The 17525-nt window shown below is 39.7% G+C and overlaps 1 protein-coding gene across 1 annotated transcript in view; it reads right to left on the reverse strand.

The window, feature by feature from the left end:
• Positions 1 to 941: 941 nt before the first annotated feature.
• Positions 942 to 17525, reverse strand: part of EPG5 (ectopic P-granules autophagy protein 5 homolog (C. elegans)) — a gene marked incomplete at its 5' end in the record, with an annotated part of 32348 nt that continues 15764 nt past the window's right edge. Inside the window, 14 exons of the mRNA XM_010021823.1 lie at positions 942 to 1131; positions 2429 to 2543; positions 3492 to 3707; positions 5171 to 5390; positions 6170 to 6412; positions 8574 to 8718; positions 8858 to 9067; positions 12269 to 12454; positions 13188 to 13363; positions 14257 to 14360; positions 15252 to 15327; positions 15986 to 16193; positions 16313 to 16473; positions 17226 to 17439. Coding sequence (XP_010020125.1) covers positions 949 to 1131; positions 2429 to 2543; positions 3492 to 3707; positions 5171 to 5390; positions 6170 to 6412; positions 8574 to 8718; positions 8858 to 9067; positions 12269 to 12454; positions 13188 to 13363; positions 14257 to 14360; positions 15252 to 15327; positions 15986 to 16193; positions 16313 to 16473; positions 17226 to 17439 — 2457 coding nt within the window. The remainder of the gene's footprint in view (positions 1132 to 2428; positions 2544 to 3491; positions 3708 to 5170; positions 5391 to 6169; positions 6413 to 8573; positions 8719 to 8857; positions 9068 to 12268; positions 12455 to 13187; positions 13364 to 14256; positions 14361 to 15251; positions 15328 to 15985; positions 16194 to 16312; positions 16474 to 17225; positions 17440 to 17525) is intronic.

The following is a 17525-nucleotide window of genomic DNA, read 5'->3' on the forward strand; positions in this document are numbered from 1 at the left end:
GTGTCTCAGCATTTAAATCCCCTGACTTAAAAAGAACTTGGCTAGAAGTTACCTGCATTCAATCAAGTAATATGTATGGGTATTCACTAGTATTTGGAAAATAGGAAACCCCAAAGTTCTTTTTTTAGTTTGTATTTACAGAAGTGGGAGAAGATTGTAGACATGCCTTCCAACTACAGATTTCTGTGGGAGAGCGAGAAAAAAAAGTCAAGATTTAAAATACTATTTTTTCCAAATACAGAGATTTCACAAGTCTCCAGGCACACTCACATAAGATTAAGTTAGACTGGTTCAGAAAGTCAAAACCTCTTTCTTACACAATACTCCACTGATTTTGAACTGGCCTGAGTGATGACACACTGGAAAATAAAAGGCACAACGCAAAAACTTAAGATGTTACAGGATAAGCTTTCCTGGCTAATGATTTGTACACCTGTCCTCCTCCACCATACACAGGAAGATATTCAAGTGTTTTCAGCCAACAGAAACTAAGAAATTCCACAGGCCAACAAATCAAAAGAAAAGAAAGAAAACATTGAAAAGGAAAAAACTGCCAGTGACCAGTTCCTATTCACACTTCTGATTTGATTAAAAGTGGAAGGTAAAAATTACTTGCGCAATAACAACATCCTATGTAAACCAGAATAATCAACATTGCATGATGGGACAAAAGGTCACAGCCTCAAGCTGAGCCAGGGGAGTTTTAGACTGGATATTTGGGAAAACTGCTTCACAGAGAGAGCAATCAGGTGTTGGAAGAGGCTTCCCAGGGCAGTGGTGGAATCACCATCCTTGGAAGTGTTCACAAACCATGTGGATGATACCCCTAGTGGTGTGGTTTAATGGTGGCCTTGGCAGTCCTGGGGTAATGGTTGGACTTGACCTTAAAGGTCTCTTCCAACCCAGTTGATGCCATGATTCTACGATGATTCTGTGAGCTCAGTGCTGCTATCGTATGCTATCCAAATAATGCACTTCTGGATACAGAGCATTAATAAGGAAAGCCAGAAGATTATTGACATCTCGAAGACAATGTTCTGGATGCTTGATGAACAGAGAAGCCTGGGACAGCTGCTCTTGATAATCCATATATTGTTTGTTTGTGGCCATAGATCCAAGAACACTCAGTGCCTATAGATACAAGGGAAAATTCTGTTAGCTGTGAGTACTTTGGCCCATATCAAACCACTTTGTGAGCCACCATATGCACAATTCCCCTACAAGATCCTTATGTACTACAGAACCCAGAGCATTCATAACACAACATTTGTAAAATACAATCACATAGCAGTGTTTCAAGTCAACTCACATTTTTCAAGCTGTTCACTCCCTGAAATCAACATAACAACTGTTGAATCAAGGCTTGTTAGGAACTATAACCCAAATACTGTCAAATATTTACTTCATAAACTCAAAGACACGGTTTTAAGGAAATTGCACTAAACTACAAATTGCAACACACTTAACTATTCGCTTCTTCTGAACTTTCTTACTTTCATGAAAGTATTTTTTGCTTCCATTAATAATATTGCAGAGATAATGCCAAGTCAGAAATTGTATGTAAAAGAGCCTATGCTGGCAGTACCAGTCAGGGGAAACACTGGAAATATGTCTGAACAAGATTCATTAATTTCTGAGAGAAGAGAAACATGTTGTACCAAGTAAGTTACTTTGCTTTGGTTTCTAATCAACTCCTCCTTCTTCTTCTCACGCACTTAGTGATGCAACAACATAGTCAGTGCACATGCTAAAGAAATAATGTTTATTTGTCATAGGGCTTTTAAGCTCTGATCTCATATAAACAAATGTTAGCGTGAACGTAGCTCTGCTTTATCACTCAAAAGCAGTGCAGTCACAGCAGCATTGTTTTTTCCTGTTTGCTTTAAATTCCTTCCACGTGCTATGTTCCAAATGTTCTGAACTCAGGGTTTACAGACACAGTAAGTTCACCTGCACCTTTACAGCCTGTAAGAGTAGAAACTGACACCTTCATATTAATGCCCAAGGCTGTATAGACAGTTCTACCTAGGATCACTTCAGCTTAGGGCTCAGACACACAGTCATGCTAGCAGAGTTCAGCAAACTCACATCATCACCTGGCCTATGCTGCAGCTGGCCTCATCTCTGGCAAATTCCAAGATGATGTTTTGATGTATGCAAAACAATACACAAAGAGTTTGTGATACACCCCCTTCCCTGCAACAACAAATGGGAGCCACAATCTGTTTCTGAAATCCAGAATTTAGAGCCAGGCGAAAAGCTGTAGCAAAGAATGACTAAGGGCATTCAGTGCCAAATAAAATTAACAAGCTGAGAGCAGGATTTAGCTTGAAGGAATGCTTGTAGTGATTCTTACAAGCTTTACCCCACAAGCTGAGCAAGAACACAAAGACGGCATGTCAATAAGCCAGCAATTGGCACACTCTACCTGCTGGGCCTTCAGTGACAGCTTCGGCTCTGACCCCGCTTTCAGGCGGACTTGACCCTCCGCAGGAATCTGCACCAGGAGGAAGGCTGACAAACTGCGGGCAACCACCCGAAACCTTGTGTAATCAAATTTGCAAGTCCTTAAAAGCAGATAAACTGGAAGTTCTATCCCATGAGGTGTCTCTATGAGAAACACAGTAAGGGCTTTAGAGGACCTTTTTCTAAATGCATTAGAAATAAATGCATCACTTTAATATGTACATAATAGGATATCATACATCCTAGAGGATAATAAAATACCATACACATGAAATGTTACATCTGTTCCAAGATTAGCTGAAGCCCTCAGGTCAGATCCAAAACACTTCTTCACTTCTCAGCCTTTGAAACATTCTTATCACCCAAATCAAAAGATGAGTTAACAAGACTAAGATTTCAGAGCAATTTCAACAGGATTGCATCCCATAAGGTTTTTATAAACACAGAGTTATGTTTAGGTACTGTGTTGAATTGGTGTTCCACAAACATTTTAAGTATTTTTTCTTGGCATTCTTTCCAAGATGAACTTGATTTTAATGCCTAATAACCAAACGTGGTGTCTCTTTTTAGAAGGTAAAGTGAGTAACAGGCAAGCACATAATCCTTTGAGTTCCTCTTAAGATTTCAAACACCTCCAGGGTAAGATGGAAAAGGCAATGTGCATGTGATCATACAAAATTCTTGTGTGGTCACCTGGAATCATCTTCTACAGACCAGGTGGAAGTATCTTCCTCTAATAAATAGTCTCCCTACAAACTTTGCTGAGATGGACATTAAGCCAGAATCACAAATCACTACATTTTCCCTCCATTCCCAGTGCAAACTTTGCAGAAGTTCATATTCACTTCCTAACCATATTAAAATGCTTGCTCCATTTTTTTCTGTGAAGAGCCCAAACAACTTTATAGATTTGGACACAGCATGGATTCAGAACATCTTTTGACATTGTACTGTGCAGTTTGGATCCAGGCTGCAGCTTTTTTAACATGATGACTCAAATCAATTAATTTACCTTCAGCCCTTACCTGGGTGACAAAGGAGACCTCCTGCCTAGCCCGATAGCACCAAGTATTCCAGAAGTCACTCTCTCTTCAGCCAGCTGACTCTGCCTGCCCTGGATTGACAGGAGTGTCTGAATGACAGATTCAATCAGAATGGTGTCATCCTGCTCCATCTGAATCAAGGATAGCTGCATGGCTTTATGCCACCAAAGAAACAACTTTGCTTCTTCCTTTGCTGAGCTTTAGGTAAGATTTAAAGAATAAAATAAAATATGAATTAAAAAAGAGTGAGATGCATTGGTTAAGAAGTTTACATCTCTCCCCATTATGCCTATGAAGAACCCAGATGGTTAATTAATGACAGCTAATCTTACTATATGAAAACAGTACAACTATACTACCCCACCAGATACTATACTGCTGTAACTGCCGTTGTTACAGATTTGATGCACACATCAGCTAACAGGTTCTAAGGGTCTATAAAAGGACAAAGAACAATGCTTCCTTTAAAGTTTTACAATTGAGAATAAATGATATTGCAGCCATAGGTGGATTTAAACTTGTGTAAGATTCGGCATAAAAGGAATGTAGCTGTATCTCTACTCTTTTTAATTTACTTACCAATAAAACATTTTAGGAAGCACTAGCTTTTTATTCCACAACTATTTAGACTTTTAATATGATCATGTAAAAAAAGAAACATTGAGGTTTTCTGTTGAGCAAAGCACAAAGTGAAGTTCCCCCTACGATATTTTTATTCTTTCCTAAACCAGTTTGCAGTTTAAGTTGACAAGCTCAGATTTTCCACATAAAGCATCAGCACGAGTTTCCTGCTTCAGACTATCCTCACATTACTCCACCCAGTCATCTCCCATCCCAGGCACCCTCAGCTTTGATGTTTAGAGCAAGGTTTAATTTGCTGTGTTCGGTGGCTTTGCTGTCTCCTTCACACTTTGGCAATCAAATTACTACGGTACCAACAACAGATAAGGGAGTCTTTGAACTTCCAGAAATAGTGAGAATGTATATTTTCCCAAAGTATTCCTTCACAGCAAATAAGAATATTAGCAACATTAATATGGAAAAATATTCAACAAATTCTGGCAATTTCACCAGCAACTGTAGATACAGTTGTTACATAGTTAAAGTACGAAGCATTATCATTTAAACCCCAAAGCTACCCATCCTTCCCCCTGTTATCTAGCAAGTTGTTTTACAGGTACCTAACTCTGGGCACCCTATCAGATCCACAGAGTCCAGACGTGGTTCAGTACTGCTGTACAGCCCCCGTTAAGCAGTTCTGACCACCAGGTCTCACAGTGTCAAACTGAGTATTTAGCATGTAACTCATCCCACTAGTGGACATTCTTGGAAGTGGAACCCACAGTGATTTAGGGTTTGCTTAAAATCATTTTATTTGAGCACAAATCCAGGCTGCCATTGAAATCAAATTTCTCTGACTGAAAACTGACCCAAACTGCACCAGAAGTGTTCAAGCCAAATTCCTTCTCCTGTTTAACAACAATTATTAGTGTGGCACTGAGGTTGGACAGACTCCGGAAGAGTAGATAAAGAAGAATTTGCCATTTCATCCAGCAGCATGATAAAAATAACCTAATTAACCTGGCTACCTTATTATAGTGCCTACACAACAACAACCTAATTAAAAGTCAAGGCATATTCAGAAGCCTTGAGTTTCCTACCTTGGGTACACTTGCTCCAACCATTTGCCAATGGTTTGCAGGATTTTCATTTCATTGGTAAGAGTCTGGTCAGTGTTTAGGCATTGCAGCAGGTAGACATACAGAGTCAAGTAGCTTCCTAAAGACAGACACTCCTGCAGGAATTCTTCCATGGTTAGCTCAGGAACTTGGAGGGAGGCGAGTATAGGGCCCCAGCCTGAACCCTGGTGGTGAGGAGAATCTGTAAAGAAAATAAAAGACCAGAATAAAGAGCATGTGAGAAAGCAGTGCTAATTTCACTGCATTGCTGTAACACAGAATTTGGGCTGGTTTAGCTATTTTCCAGGTAATCAGCTTGCCGTGCAAATCTGATGGAGTGAATAGAAAAACTCCACTATCATATGGCACCTCCTTGAGGCCAAGACAAGTTATTTTCCCAGCATTCAGTCAGGATTAAATTTGGGAATTTTAACAATGGAATTTCAAGTATTTCCTTCAAGTGTACTGAAATCTGATCACACGGAATGTGGAAGAAATCAAAATGTGGTTCCACAAGGAAAACAGAAAGCCCAGGGGGAATCACATCAAAAAAACCTTCAGAATTTTACCAATCAAGACTTGTTTGGGTTTTTTTAATTAGCCTGCAGAACACTAGAGGAGGGGAAAAATACCAGGTTTGTTCTCTTGAGATGATTCTCTGTTTTAAAAAAGTCTTCCCCTTTAGCTGGAAAAATGGCAACCATTACACAAAGCAAATTGGTTTTCACAGAGACAGGTATGGTTCTTAAGAAAACACAGTTAGAACAGCTGCAAAAGCCAAACCACAACAGCCTAACTTTTCTCTGTCTAGCTTTGGGAGCTAGCAGATACAAAGAAAGTGGCCCTGATTATGGAAACCAGATTAAAACCCAGTTCCTACATAGAGTGACGCTATAAGTATTCCAGATGATTTGTATTTAGTGGGCATCCAAGACTCATCAAACTTTTTGAGACAAGCAGCAGCGAAAGACAGGCTCCTACCTTCATTGAAGTAAGCAGTAATACAGGCTTCTGTTGTTTCTGCCATGTGCCGCACAGAGGCCAGGCTCTGACACGCTGCTGTGAGGAGGGGCATTGCCAGCAACCCATGAACTTTGCTGCCAACCCAGTTCCGTAAGCTTCCCCGTAGAGACTCGGCGGTTGTCACACTAGAATTGTTCATCATCATCAGTGTTTCTGTGAAGAGGCTGCTGAGGGCCATGTGACGCATTTGCAGATCCATATCTGAAAGTCAGGAATAAGAGAACCATTTCAGTACATAGACACTGGAATCCAAATTCAGCTCCTCCACTGAACACTTTCTGTAGGTACTGGGAAAAGCCTCTTGCTCATTACACACCTCAATTCCCTACCTGCACTTACAAGACTGCAGTAAGACACTCATTCCTCACAGTCTCTTCCGTTGTTGAGATAGCTCATCATTCATTAAACAGAGAGACAGCTGAGAAGGCCACACAGGAGAGTAGACTGGACCCCATGTTTCACCTAGGGTCTTTTATCAAGACTACAGTGCAAATAAATTGAATGATAAAGCATGTTTACAGTCTCCAAATCAAGCTCTGGTACAAAATCACAGTTTAAAGCACAGATTAGAGTAAAACTAACAAGATTTTAGCTTATTCAACTTAAAATCTAACAGACATGAGCCCTGAAATGTTACAATCCCCTCGTGCCTTTCAGGATTTCCTGCTAATCCCAGTATTCAGTCCCATAATATCTTTTTGAAACCATCTCTTGGCATTACCTGAACATGTTATCATGGGATGACACCTCTAACAATGCCCTCGAAGCACTAACATTTCCTTATGTTGGCTCTTAGAAGTCTATCTACAGAGTAGATCTTTGCACATATTGATGAAAAAAGTCACTATTGTTATGAAAGAAATTTTTCAAGCAACATCATGTATTGTAGAAGGAAAAATTTCAACTGTTTATGAAGAAAGGTTGTGCACAGAGGGATTTATCACTGGAAAAACGTCACCCAAAGAGGCTCAGACCTCCAAACTTGCAGATATTTGGGAGCTCATTGGACAAGGCCCTGTAGAATCTGATTTAACTTTGAAATTAGCCACTGGATTGAGAAGGAGACTGGACAACAGGCCTCCGAAGTAGAAGTGAAGTGTGGCCTCCACTCTGCTGCCAAAGGAATGGAGAAAAATAACTGCTACAGCTGAACCCAGGACAGTATCCACCCCTTATTCCATACCATTCACATCACACTCAGATCCCATATTTTTCAACATACCATAGCTTTTTGTCTCATATATACATATATATATATATATACACACACATACACCCTTCCAAACTAAGCTATTCTTCTTTCCAGCTGTTGTCAATAAAAGGTACTGCCCCAGAGCCTCTTCTAAAAACTTCTGCCAGCCTCCTTCATACCTCACAGAGAAGCTGAATCTTATACACACCACTGCTTTTGTGCCACTGCACCAGTGACCCTCCTGCACCCCACAGGCTGGCTGAGCAAGACGGAGTATTCTCTGTTTCAGCCCTTCAACACACACAAGCGTGCATAGGGGTTCACAAAACAGAGCTGCACCTCTTATACTGGAACTCCTGCCTTGCCTAGAATCTCTCAGCTACAAGAAGCAGCAGCAGCAACAGGCAAGCCTTCACTTCTCTTCAACTCACAAAGAGTTTTACTGACTATGGGGGTATCCTACAGAGCTTCTCCAAGTACCAATACAAGTAGTAAAAGAGATAGTTCTCACTCTCACAGACTTTCAGATGCTTCCTGTTCACTCTTGCTATGGACACAAAGACACACGACTCCTAATTTGCTGTGTAGTACAGCAAGACAACTGATTCCACCTGAAGCTTTAGTTTGATAGAGGAAGGTCAGGATGGTACTAGTAATAGAAATGAGTTCAATACAAATGCTGAAGGTGCAAACACACCGTACTACTAGTGTACATCAATACCATTCCCCTACTGCAAAAGTCAGTTTTACCAATCGCACAACAGGTTAGAACTCTTTTTCAGAATCTCATCCCTGAAGGACCATGAGAGTAATTTTGTCATTCTTCCTTTTAATAAAGATGCAAATAAAATCTAAAAAAATATTAAAAAAATAGAAAACACAGAACAGAATCCTACAACCTGTGTATTTGTCAATTTTTTTCCTCACAACATAACCCTGGGTTTAGTGTTGGTTCTGTCACTTTTAACAGTTCTACAGGCTACCATTCATATTTTTGTGTTGTGCTAATGTATCACCTATATACATACCAAGGCAACATGCCCTGCTGCACATGAGGAAGACATGATAGTAATGCAAGAAATCACACAGTCACAGATGTTCAACAACCCATGCAGTAGAATAAGGGATCTTGACATCTTTAAAGTAGTTTCCCACTTCTTTAACACAAACCTGGAGGATTAAAGATGACAACATCATCTAGCAACTTGGACATTTCTTGTTCCAGAACTGCAAGAGTAATCTTTCCACTTTGTTCTAAGGTGCTGAGAAACTGAACCACCTGGCGAATGTATGCTTGGCACTTCAGTGTTGCATCCTGTTAACCAAAATTTAAATAAATTATAAGAAAAAAAAAAATCATGCCTAGAACTCTTTCCATACTCTGTAATATACAAAAGCAGAACACACAAATGACAAGAAGAGCTCAGCGACACTGCAAATCCAGTTCAACTTACAAGGTGGATGTGACTGTCTGAAGATGCACCAAAGCCTGCTGAGATTTTCAGGAGCTTCACAATTAGTTCAGCTGCAGCATCCTTAGCAAGGATAACAGAGGGAGGGTAGTGACTATTGCAGTAGCTGATGATGTTTTGGTAAGATGAAATGCCCACAAGCTGCCAAGGAAGGGAGCTGGTCTGTCCAAGAAGATTTATGAGTGGCGATTCCTGAAGATTTAAAGACATTAGTCTAAGCTCGACCTTCTTCAGTGTTTAAAATTAACATTCACAGTACTCCATACTGGAAGGAAGCCCAGACTCCAAAATTTGAAGGAGATGGAGCAGAAATCCCACAAAAATAGATGACCACTGGGAGTCTGGCTCCTTATGCAAGCAGAAAGTCAACCCATGTATGTCATCTCTAGCATTCATGTAACAGTACCCAGGCTGCTGCAGCAGCTCTAGCCAAGCTCCGAAGTCAGCAACAGACATTAAAATTTCACATGTAAAGAGAGCTAGAAAGAAACAGAGACCCTACAACATAAAGTCACTTCAGCAGAGGTTTAAAAAAGGCATTAAAATTGATTTTAAAAAAACTAAGTTCACAGTTTAACCAGGGACAGAAGCCATGTCCCTCAATTTTCCGTTCAGTGAAACATCTTCTAACCTGGGGCACTCCTCAAGTGCTTATTCTCATAAATACCATCCTGAACTGTCCAGCACCCTACAGTGTCCACAACTCACACTGGCAGTGCAAGTACACAGCTGCCTATAAGCAGCTAAGAGTATAGCCTCCGTTACCACCATCCTCCTCTCACAGGTTCATACCCATCTGCAATACAAAAGGGCCACCCTAAACACTAAGAAGCACCAGATTTCTGCATTTTATATAAAGAATAAATACTGGAATTGTGCTGACACATAACCTAGAGACTGTAACAATCCAGAACTAAGCCAAATTTGACTACATCTACAAGAATGTGACACTGGTACATGAAGTACTTCTCAAGTTGCTCATGCACTGGAACACAGGGCTGAGAAAGTTTGAGGCTTAGGTCAAGGTGTCACAGAAGCCTCCTGGGAGGTAAAAGACGAGTGATGGGCTGTGTCAGTTTAGCACGCTGCTGGAGGCTAAGAGGGAATTCCTGAGGCTGACTCACACAATGTACAAACCGGTATCTTCTGAAGCTTGAGAAGCTTCTGATAAGCAAATACATTCAGGTCAAAGCCTGTGAACTCTGGTAGTTTTCCTAAACTGGAATACAATCTTGATCAAAGGCTGCAGGTGACATCTTTACACAGCATCTTGTAATGCCTGTCCTGGGTTCAGCTACAGCAGTCATTTTTTCTCCTTCTTAGTAGCTGGTGCAGTGCTGTGTTTTTGACTTTCAGTCTGGGAACAATGCTGATAACACCGATGTTTTTAGTTGTTGCTAAGTAATGTTTACTCTGACCAAGGACTTTCTCAGTCTCATGCTTTGCCAGAGAGGAGGGGAAGCCAGGAGGAAGCAGAGACAGGACACCTGACTCAAACTGGCCAAAGGGGTATTCCATACCACAGCACGTCATGCCCAGTATAGAAACTGGGGGGAGTTACCCGGAAGGCCCAGATCGCTGCTCGGGTCGGGCTGGGTATCGGTCGGCGGGTGGTGAGCAGTTGTGTCCTTTTCCCTTGTTATTCCTCTTATCATTATTATTGGAAGCAGTAGTGGTTTGTATTATACCTTAGTTACTGGAGAGCTGTTATCTCAACTCGTGGGAGTTACATTCCTTCGATTCTCCTCCCCATCCCTCCGGGAGCGGGGGGAGGAAGGAAAAGGGGGGGAGTGAGCGAGCGGCTGCGTGGTTCCAAGTTGCCGGCTGGGCTTAAACCACGACATGCCTCAGAGGAAACAGACAATTGAAGACACTGCAATTAGAGGAAAACTGGCAGATGTGAAATGGACTTCCTGAAGATTACGCAGCTACTTTGCTAGAGTCCTCCAGAAGCAATGGACTGAGACTGCGACAGATTATCCACACAGAGCTCTTAGCAAAAGCAGAGTTCCGAAAGTCCATCCTAACATCCAATGCTTCTCTTTCCTATTCCAATAATTGAGAAATACAGGGGTGCAATAATAAATAGAAGTGCTGAGAAACCAGAGATGATCAAATCTCCCTTCAGAGCAAGGGAACAAGAAAACTCAACCTACAAATGAAGTAATTTGTCCCCAGTAACTCAGCAGCAGTCAGTGCCAAGCTTATTAAAATATGTATCTTCAAAGACGTTGTTACATCATTGTGACTTATCATCACATCATACGGAGTTAGGAAGGGAGCATTTTAAAGTAAAATATAAATGTTTGTAAAAGCACTTCTTTTAAGGACTGAACAACAATTACAGAAAACATGTTCAAGCAGACAAATATTTTCCTTTTAGACAGCGATGAAAAAACCTACACCCTGATCAAGTGCTGCTCCTAACCTCACCGGGACTAATGCCATTGCTGAGTTGTGCTTAACACAAGAAACTGTAAGTACTTGTAGTACAGTACTGAAAGACCAGTACTGAAGATCAGGTTAGAAAACACCACGAACACGCACACAGTTAAGGCACAGAGCAAGGCATAAGCTTTTCAGAAGTAGATGATTCCTTACCATCTGTCCATACATTCGTGTTTGCCACTCAGAAAAAGCAGCGGAGATTTACATGACTGGCTGTGACAGGATAAATGAGACTCAGTGATCCTCCCAATTCTTTCCACAGGCACAAACACCAGTCAAAGCTGCTCCTGCACTCATGTCAGAAGACTACCTGAATCAAACCAGGCAGACCTATACTCAGGTGCACATAACATGTACACATATATATGCACATGTATTACAGGTGCATATGTAAATTTTTGCTAATATTGCCTCTGCTTTGCATGTGCTTGTAAGTAAGGCTCTCCAAAACCAGGAAAGAGAAAAGGAAACAGGTATTTTAACTAAAGACTGGCTTAAGAGATAAGAAAACTATATAATGCAGCATCCCAGACTTAAAAACGGAAGGTAAACAACTGCACAGTAGCTCTGCAGAATAAGAATGATTTTTTTAAACACTAATGAAACTAACATACTTATTTGTTCTTTCCAAAGCCTAGAGCGTCATTTTGTAACTTCAGGAAGCTGTCTGTATTTATTTCCTTACTCTTTACAACACTGCTGGAGCACCAACAGAAACTTCTTAAAATGAACAGCAGCTCTTCTTCTTTTCCACACAAGTTATACAAAATGCTTTACATAAGGAACTAGTCTTGGCTGTCTCTGGAAGACTATTTGGGGTATTTCACCTATGCAAAAACCACTTCTGAGTTAGTAATTCTGCAAGTGAGGCAAATCCTGTGCCCCTTCTAGCAAAGGGTTATTATTCTTCCGAGATGGACAGGTATGAACCTTTCCAAAAATTACCTCTTTGCCTATAAGTTGTTCCTCCTTTCCCAGCAGGACCATCATATACAGCAAACAGACAATCATGTTGTGAGTCTGAGGATGAGGGTTGGGATTCCAGGCATCAGAGAGGACACTGACCCAGTTTATTTCACATAACACATAACCCAAGAATAGGAAACAACTCTTGGGGCTGCCTCTTTCAATCTAGGAAAAATGGAAAAAAAAAAAAAAAAAAGGCATATAAAGAAAAATGTAAGATACAAATACTTTCATATCTTTTAGTAGCCACAGCAACTTTTTAGGTCAGCAAAGGAGAAGATAGATGCCACTTCTCCATCATTTTACCCCCCACCAGAAGAGTTGCACATGTAACTGTCTAAGCCTCTCAAATAATCAGTACAGAACACCAAGCCACTGTAAGCCAGAAAGAACTAATTTATTACAAACTCTTAGCTGCATGACTGCATCCATCTCTCTTCACTCTAAGGGAAACTAAGAAACTCTAAGCCTATTTAGAACTGCATGAAGAACTCATCCCAAACAGGTAAGTAGTAAATCCTGGAGCATTTACACATCCATCTGCATTTACATTGTCTCAGGCAACTTGGAAGTGAGAACAACACAACACTGAAGTATGTGAACTCTAACTAAATACATACTAAACATAACCCAAGCTATTCTACGATTCTATATATGTAATAAATGAGATATTCAGATGCAGCAATGTCAGATTACAAAGACTGCAAGCTCTACAGCTCCACACGACTTTGTCTAACACTCGATAGCACTCCTTTACAAAAATCAATCACAAAATGAGCAGCTGTGAATGCTACAAACTGTAAAAGCTTACTTGCTAGGAGAACTGTCTTCAGCTCTCCAGTTGCCTTCAATGGCAACACTGACTATGAGCTTAATCCAATAAATACTGTGTACTCACTTTAAAGAACTCTTCCATAAGCATCTGGTCTGGATGCATTTCCTTCCATGGAAGCTTTCTGAACTCAGTATGGAAAGTATAGAGAATAAACTCTGGCATTTTAGGGGCAGTGCAGCATTCACAGTAATGCATTAGATGCAACCAAAGAGCCCCATGGTGGCTTGGCAACAGCTTATCTAGATTCAAAGAAAATAGCTCAATTAACAACAGAAAAAAAATCACCGAAAGCTTGAAGTTCAGTTTTGAAGATGAAAAACCATAAATGGAAGTTACACTAAAATATACACAAAATAAAAAATGTACATTAAGCTTTTAGATTTTTTTTTTCCCTTCAAATCAACAATTAGGGAAGCTTATGATTTCATGCCCTTCCTCAAGCAGGACATGAAGAGTTGCAGGACAATAATTCAAAGTTCTAAAATATTCCTTCCATGTAGAACTTCATTGCTTTTATGTTGTGTTTGTGGTTTTAAAAGATCTTATCTATCCCAAATTTCATAGAACACACAATAGCATGTTATTTTTAATTATTTATTTTTACAAGGTAAGTTTGAATCTAGTTCATCCTTGAAAGTTATTAAGAGGTATTGTGAAATAAATGTTTTCCACTCCTGTGTCTAACTACACATTAGGTACAATCAGCTATGCTAAATCAGAGCTCAAAATTATCTGTCCTGGAGATTAAGTACCCCGAAGACTCGCTGTTGAGACATATGTGTTGGTCATTGTGACATGTTACTGCATATGTAATATGGGAACAACACACAGACCTGGAATGAAGTCATGCATTTCTCATGACAGCTCATTTTGGTTTGTTTTCCTTCATATTTAGCTTTGTCATCTGACAGATATGCATTTATTAGTCATGTTATCTACCCTTGCCAAGGAAAAAAACCTGCCTTTTAAGAATGAAACAAACAAATGCTCCTGGTGCCACTGCAGTGATCATCCTGGCTAAAAGTTCATAACAGGTAAAATCACCTCATATCCCACAACTAAATCAAAAGTCTTTTTTAGCCCGATAGGACAGAAAGTGCCACTACACTAAAACAGTGTAGACTTCACTCACCTTTAAAGCTCTCATGCAATAGCTTGATGCAATCTGTAAACAAACAGACCATGGTGGATACTACAGGAGTGTCACTCTCCAACCAAGGATAGCAAGGCTGATTACTTAAAGAAGGAGAAAAAAAGCAACATAAATTCAGTGCTGAGTTATCAGATCATAAACACTTAAGCAATTTAAATATTCCAAAGCACAGTAAATCAATATAGTACAGGCACCAGCAGTTCTCTCAAACTCAACTCTTTGGGACTGTCCTCTTCTTCCTTAGAAGAGGACATACTATAATGTCGCATACACATTATGTATACAGTACACTGATGATCAGTGATCCCACTGAGTAAGCAGTGATTACCTGTCTCACATTTATAACTGAATTAAAGACCAAAACCTGAACTTCTGAATGACAGCACATACCACATGCAGTCAGCCTTCTAAGTGCTGAAGATGTGCTCACAACTCAAAAAGCTTTTGGTTTTGCAGTAAAGTAAAATTTATATGTATAGTAGTACAAATAATTACCCGTGTGAAGACAGACGTAAACAAGACAGCAGATTATCATGGGACTGGTTTAGCCTGAAGTTTCTCTACATACCACTTTGAATTGTATCTATTTGGCTTTCTTTGTTTTGTTTTAAACTAAGGCATTATAGATATTATGGAAGCTAAAAAAAGGAATCTAAAAATTCAAGTTTCAGTGTTTTCAGAAGTGATTGCAATCATATTTTTCTCATAACCAAGCTCTGGTCAGGAAGCAGAGATATTTCATGAGTCTAAAATAATTATTCAATCCAAGCCATGGAAAATTATACTTAAATAACTAATTAGTTCTGTAATTACTTAGGATACGGCACAGGTAACAGCTACTTAAATAGAAAGTCACAATACAGTCATGACTTAAAAAAAAAAAAAAAAACCGAGGCAACAATGAAAACCATTCTTACAGGGCTAAAGTCCTTACTTCAGCAAAAATTCATTTAACTTTAAAATGCAATATATACCTTGCATCTTCCTTATCCAAGACCAGTATCCATGGTTTAAAGAGTCCAGCAATGACTGAATACAGGGACTGTAATGCTAGAAGAAAACAAAACAAAGAAGTTGCCTTATTTTTTTTTTCCTTCAAATCAGCAACAGTGAACAAATTCCACATTTCCAAACTTGAATTCAATGTCCTTTACTTACTGCAACATTTAATCAGTTCTTCCTGGTCAAATAAAAATGTAAAATACAATACCCCTATTACTAATGTTGGTTAACAGCATGGTGGTTTTAACAACAATCATAAGCATTTTACACTGCTTAGATGTTTTAATATCACTTTAGTACATCTGAGGCTGTGGAGATCATGATGATTCAGACTTTAAACCTGTATATACTAAAATATAAGGTATTTTGGTGATTTTCCTCAAATCAAAAACACACCATGATGAAATTCATTAGTCCAATCATTCCCAAATCTCTGCTCAGTGCAAAAGACTATATTTTTATTTGAAGAAAGTATGATCTCTTCATAAAATAACTTTAAAACAAGCTTCCTCCATGTAAAGATAAAGCAGAAAGTCTCATACAGACATGAAGTAGCATCGACATTTACTGTCTGTATTTTAATGTTTTCATCATTGTACAAATGCAGAGCAAGAAAATTTTACTCTATATTTAAATGGCCTTTAACAGAGCAAATTAGAGAAACTGAATGCCTGTTCTTAAGTAATTTGCTTTAAAGACATATTACCTGCTAGAATTCTGTTACTGCCAAAAGGCTCCTGGGCTAAATTGGCAACTTCCATATCAATAAGTCGTTTAATAAGATACTCCAGAAATTTATTCACTTCAGCCACATAAGGACTCCACTTTGAAAACAGGCCAAAAGTCCTGAAGTCCATCGAAGCCACTCGGAGTTTGCAGAAAGATGTGGAAAGCCATTCTATTGTCTCTCTAACCTGTGAAAAGAAGGGAACTATTCATCAGATGCAGAAAGACTGCACAGCAGTGCTATTTGTCACTGGTGGGCACCTGTTACAGCTGAAAAACATAATAAATCAAGTGAAGAGGCACCCACCTGATCTGCAGAGAGGAGAATTTTTGCTGCATCCTGCAATACAGGATTTTCAGTAGAGTCCCTTGTCTTGAAGCTCGCCTGCTCAGTCACTGGTGAACCACATCCCAAAGCTTTAAGTGATGCTTTCCAACAGTCAGGGCTTAGAAGCTGCTCTGATGAGCCTTAGGAGAAGGAGAAGTAAATACATTTGTGAAAAATCAGGAGAAGGGTATTAGTCCCTTTCCCAATAGAAGTCAGAAAAGGTTGAAATTAGACCTCCCTACAACATAAAACAATAAATAAAAATAGGCACAGCATGAGTATCTCTAATTCCCAAACATATGTAATTTAACCTTCCCTTTTGGCATCTACATGCTCTCTTAGAGATTTTCCCAGGCACTCAGTACACCCCTGGCTACAATCACGTATTAAGAGACAGCTGCTGCATCAGCACATGGTTTGACATGGTTTGTTCTCATTTTAGAGGCACATCAGATTATAGGTAGCATCTAACATCAACCAGCATGTTTTCAGCAGATTTCAGTATCAGTCCCAGGTCCCTTTAATTCCAGTTCTCAGTCAGACATTGAAGGGTGCTCAAGAACAAGGATGCTGCATCACAGATTGTGGCATAATCATAACTAATAAGGGCTTCCACTAATAGAAACCTCCATCATTCGGTAATATGAGTCAAAAATCTGTTGTAACTGATGAATGTACTTGGTCTGCAGAAGAGTGTTTCTTTCTAGTAGAGCTACAAGACGTCTAATAAAAACATACCACGTGTATGTACACACATAAAACTGCATATAGAAACTTAAGTTTAAATCATTCCACATTTGCTGCTATTTAACTCTACTGCACACAGTTCACCTTTTTAAGCCAGATGAGTTCAGCACAAAAGGCTATGTACACATCGACTCAAGATACTCACTTTGCACGAGCAATCTTAAGAAATCACTATAGTGATCAGGGAACTGATACTGGAGAAGGTTAGTCCAATGCTTGCAGAAGATATTAAATGGCATCAAAATATCTTCGTCGGGTTCAAGGCCACATGCATTCAGAGCCAAGTGAATAGACTCCAGAAGCTTGGTACGTTCAGACAGAGGTGGCTTAGCAATGCTTAACCATCGCGTAAGGTCAAACTAGAATACAGGACAGGAAGCATTTGTAAGTAGAAGTTTTAACAGACACAACACCCTTAGGAGAAGGGCGAACTGATCGGGGGGGC

Source organism: Nestor notabilis, unplaced genomic scaffold (assembly GCF_000696875.1).
Source record: "Nestor notabilis isolate BGI_N333 unplaced genomic scaffold, ASM69687v1 scaffold8979, whole genome shotgun sequence".
NCBI classification, from domain to species: domain Eukaryota; kingdom Metazoa; phylum Chordata; class Aves; order Psittaciformes; family Psittacidae; genus Nestor; species Nestor notabilis.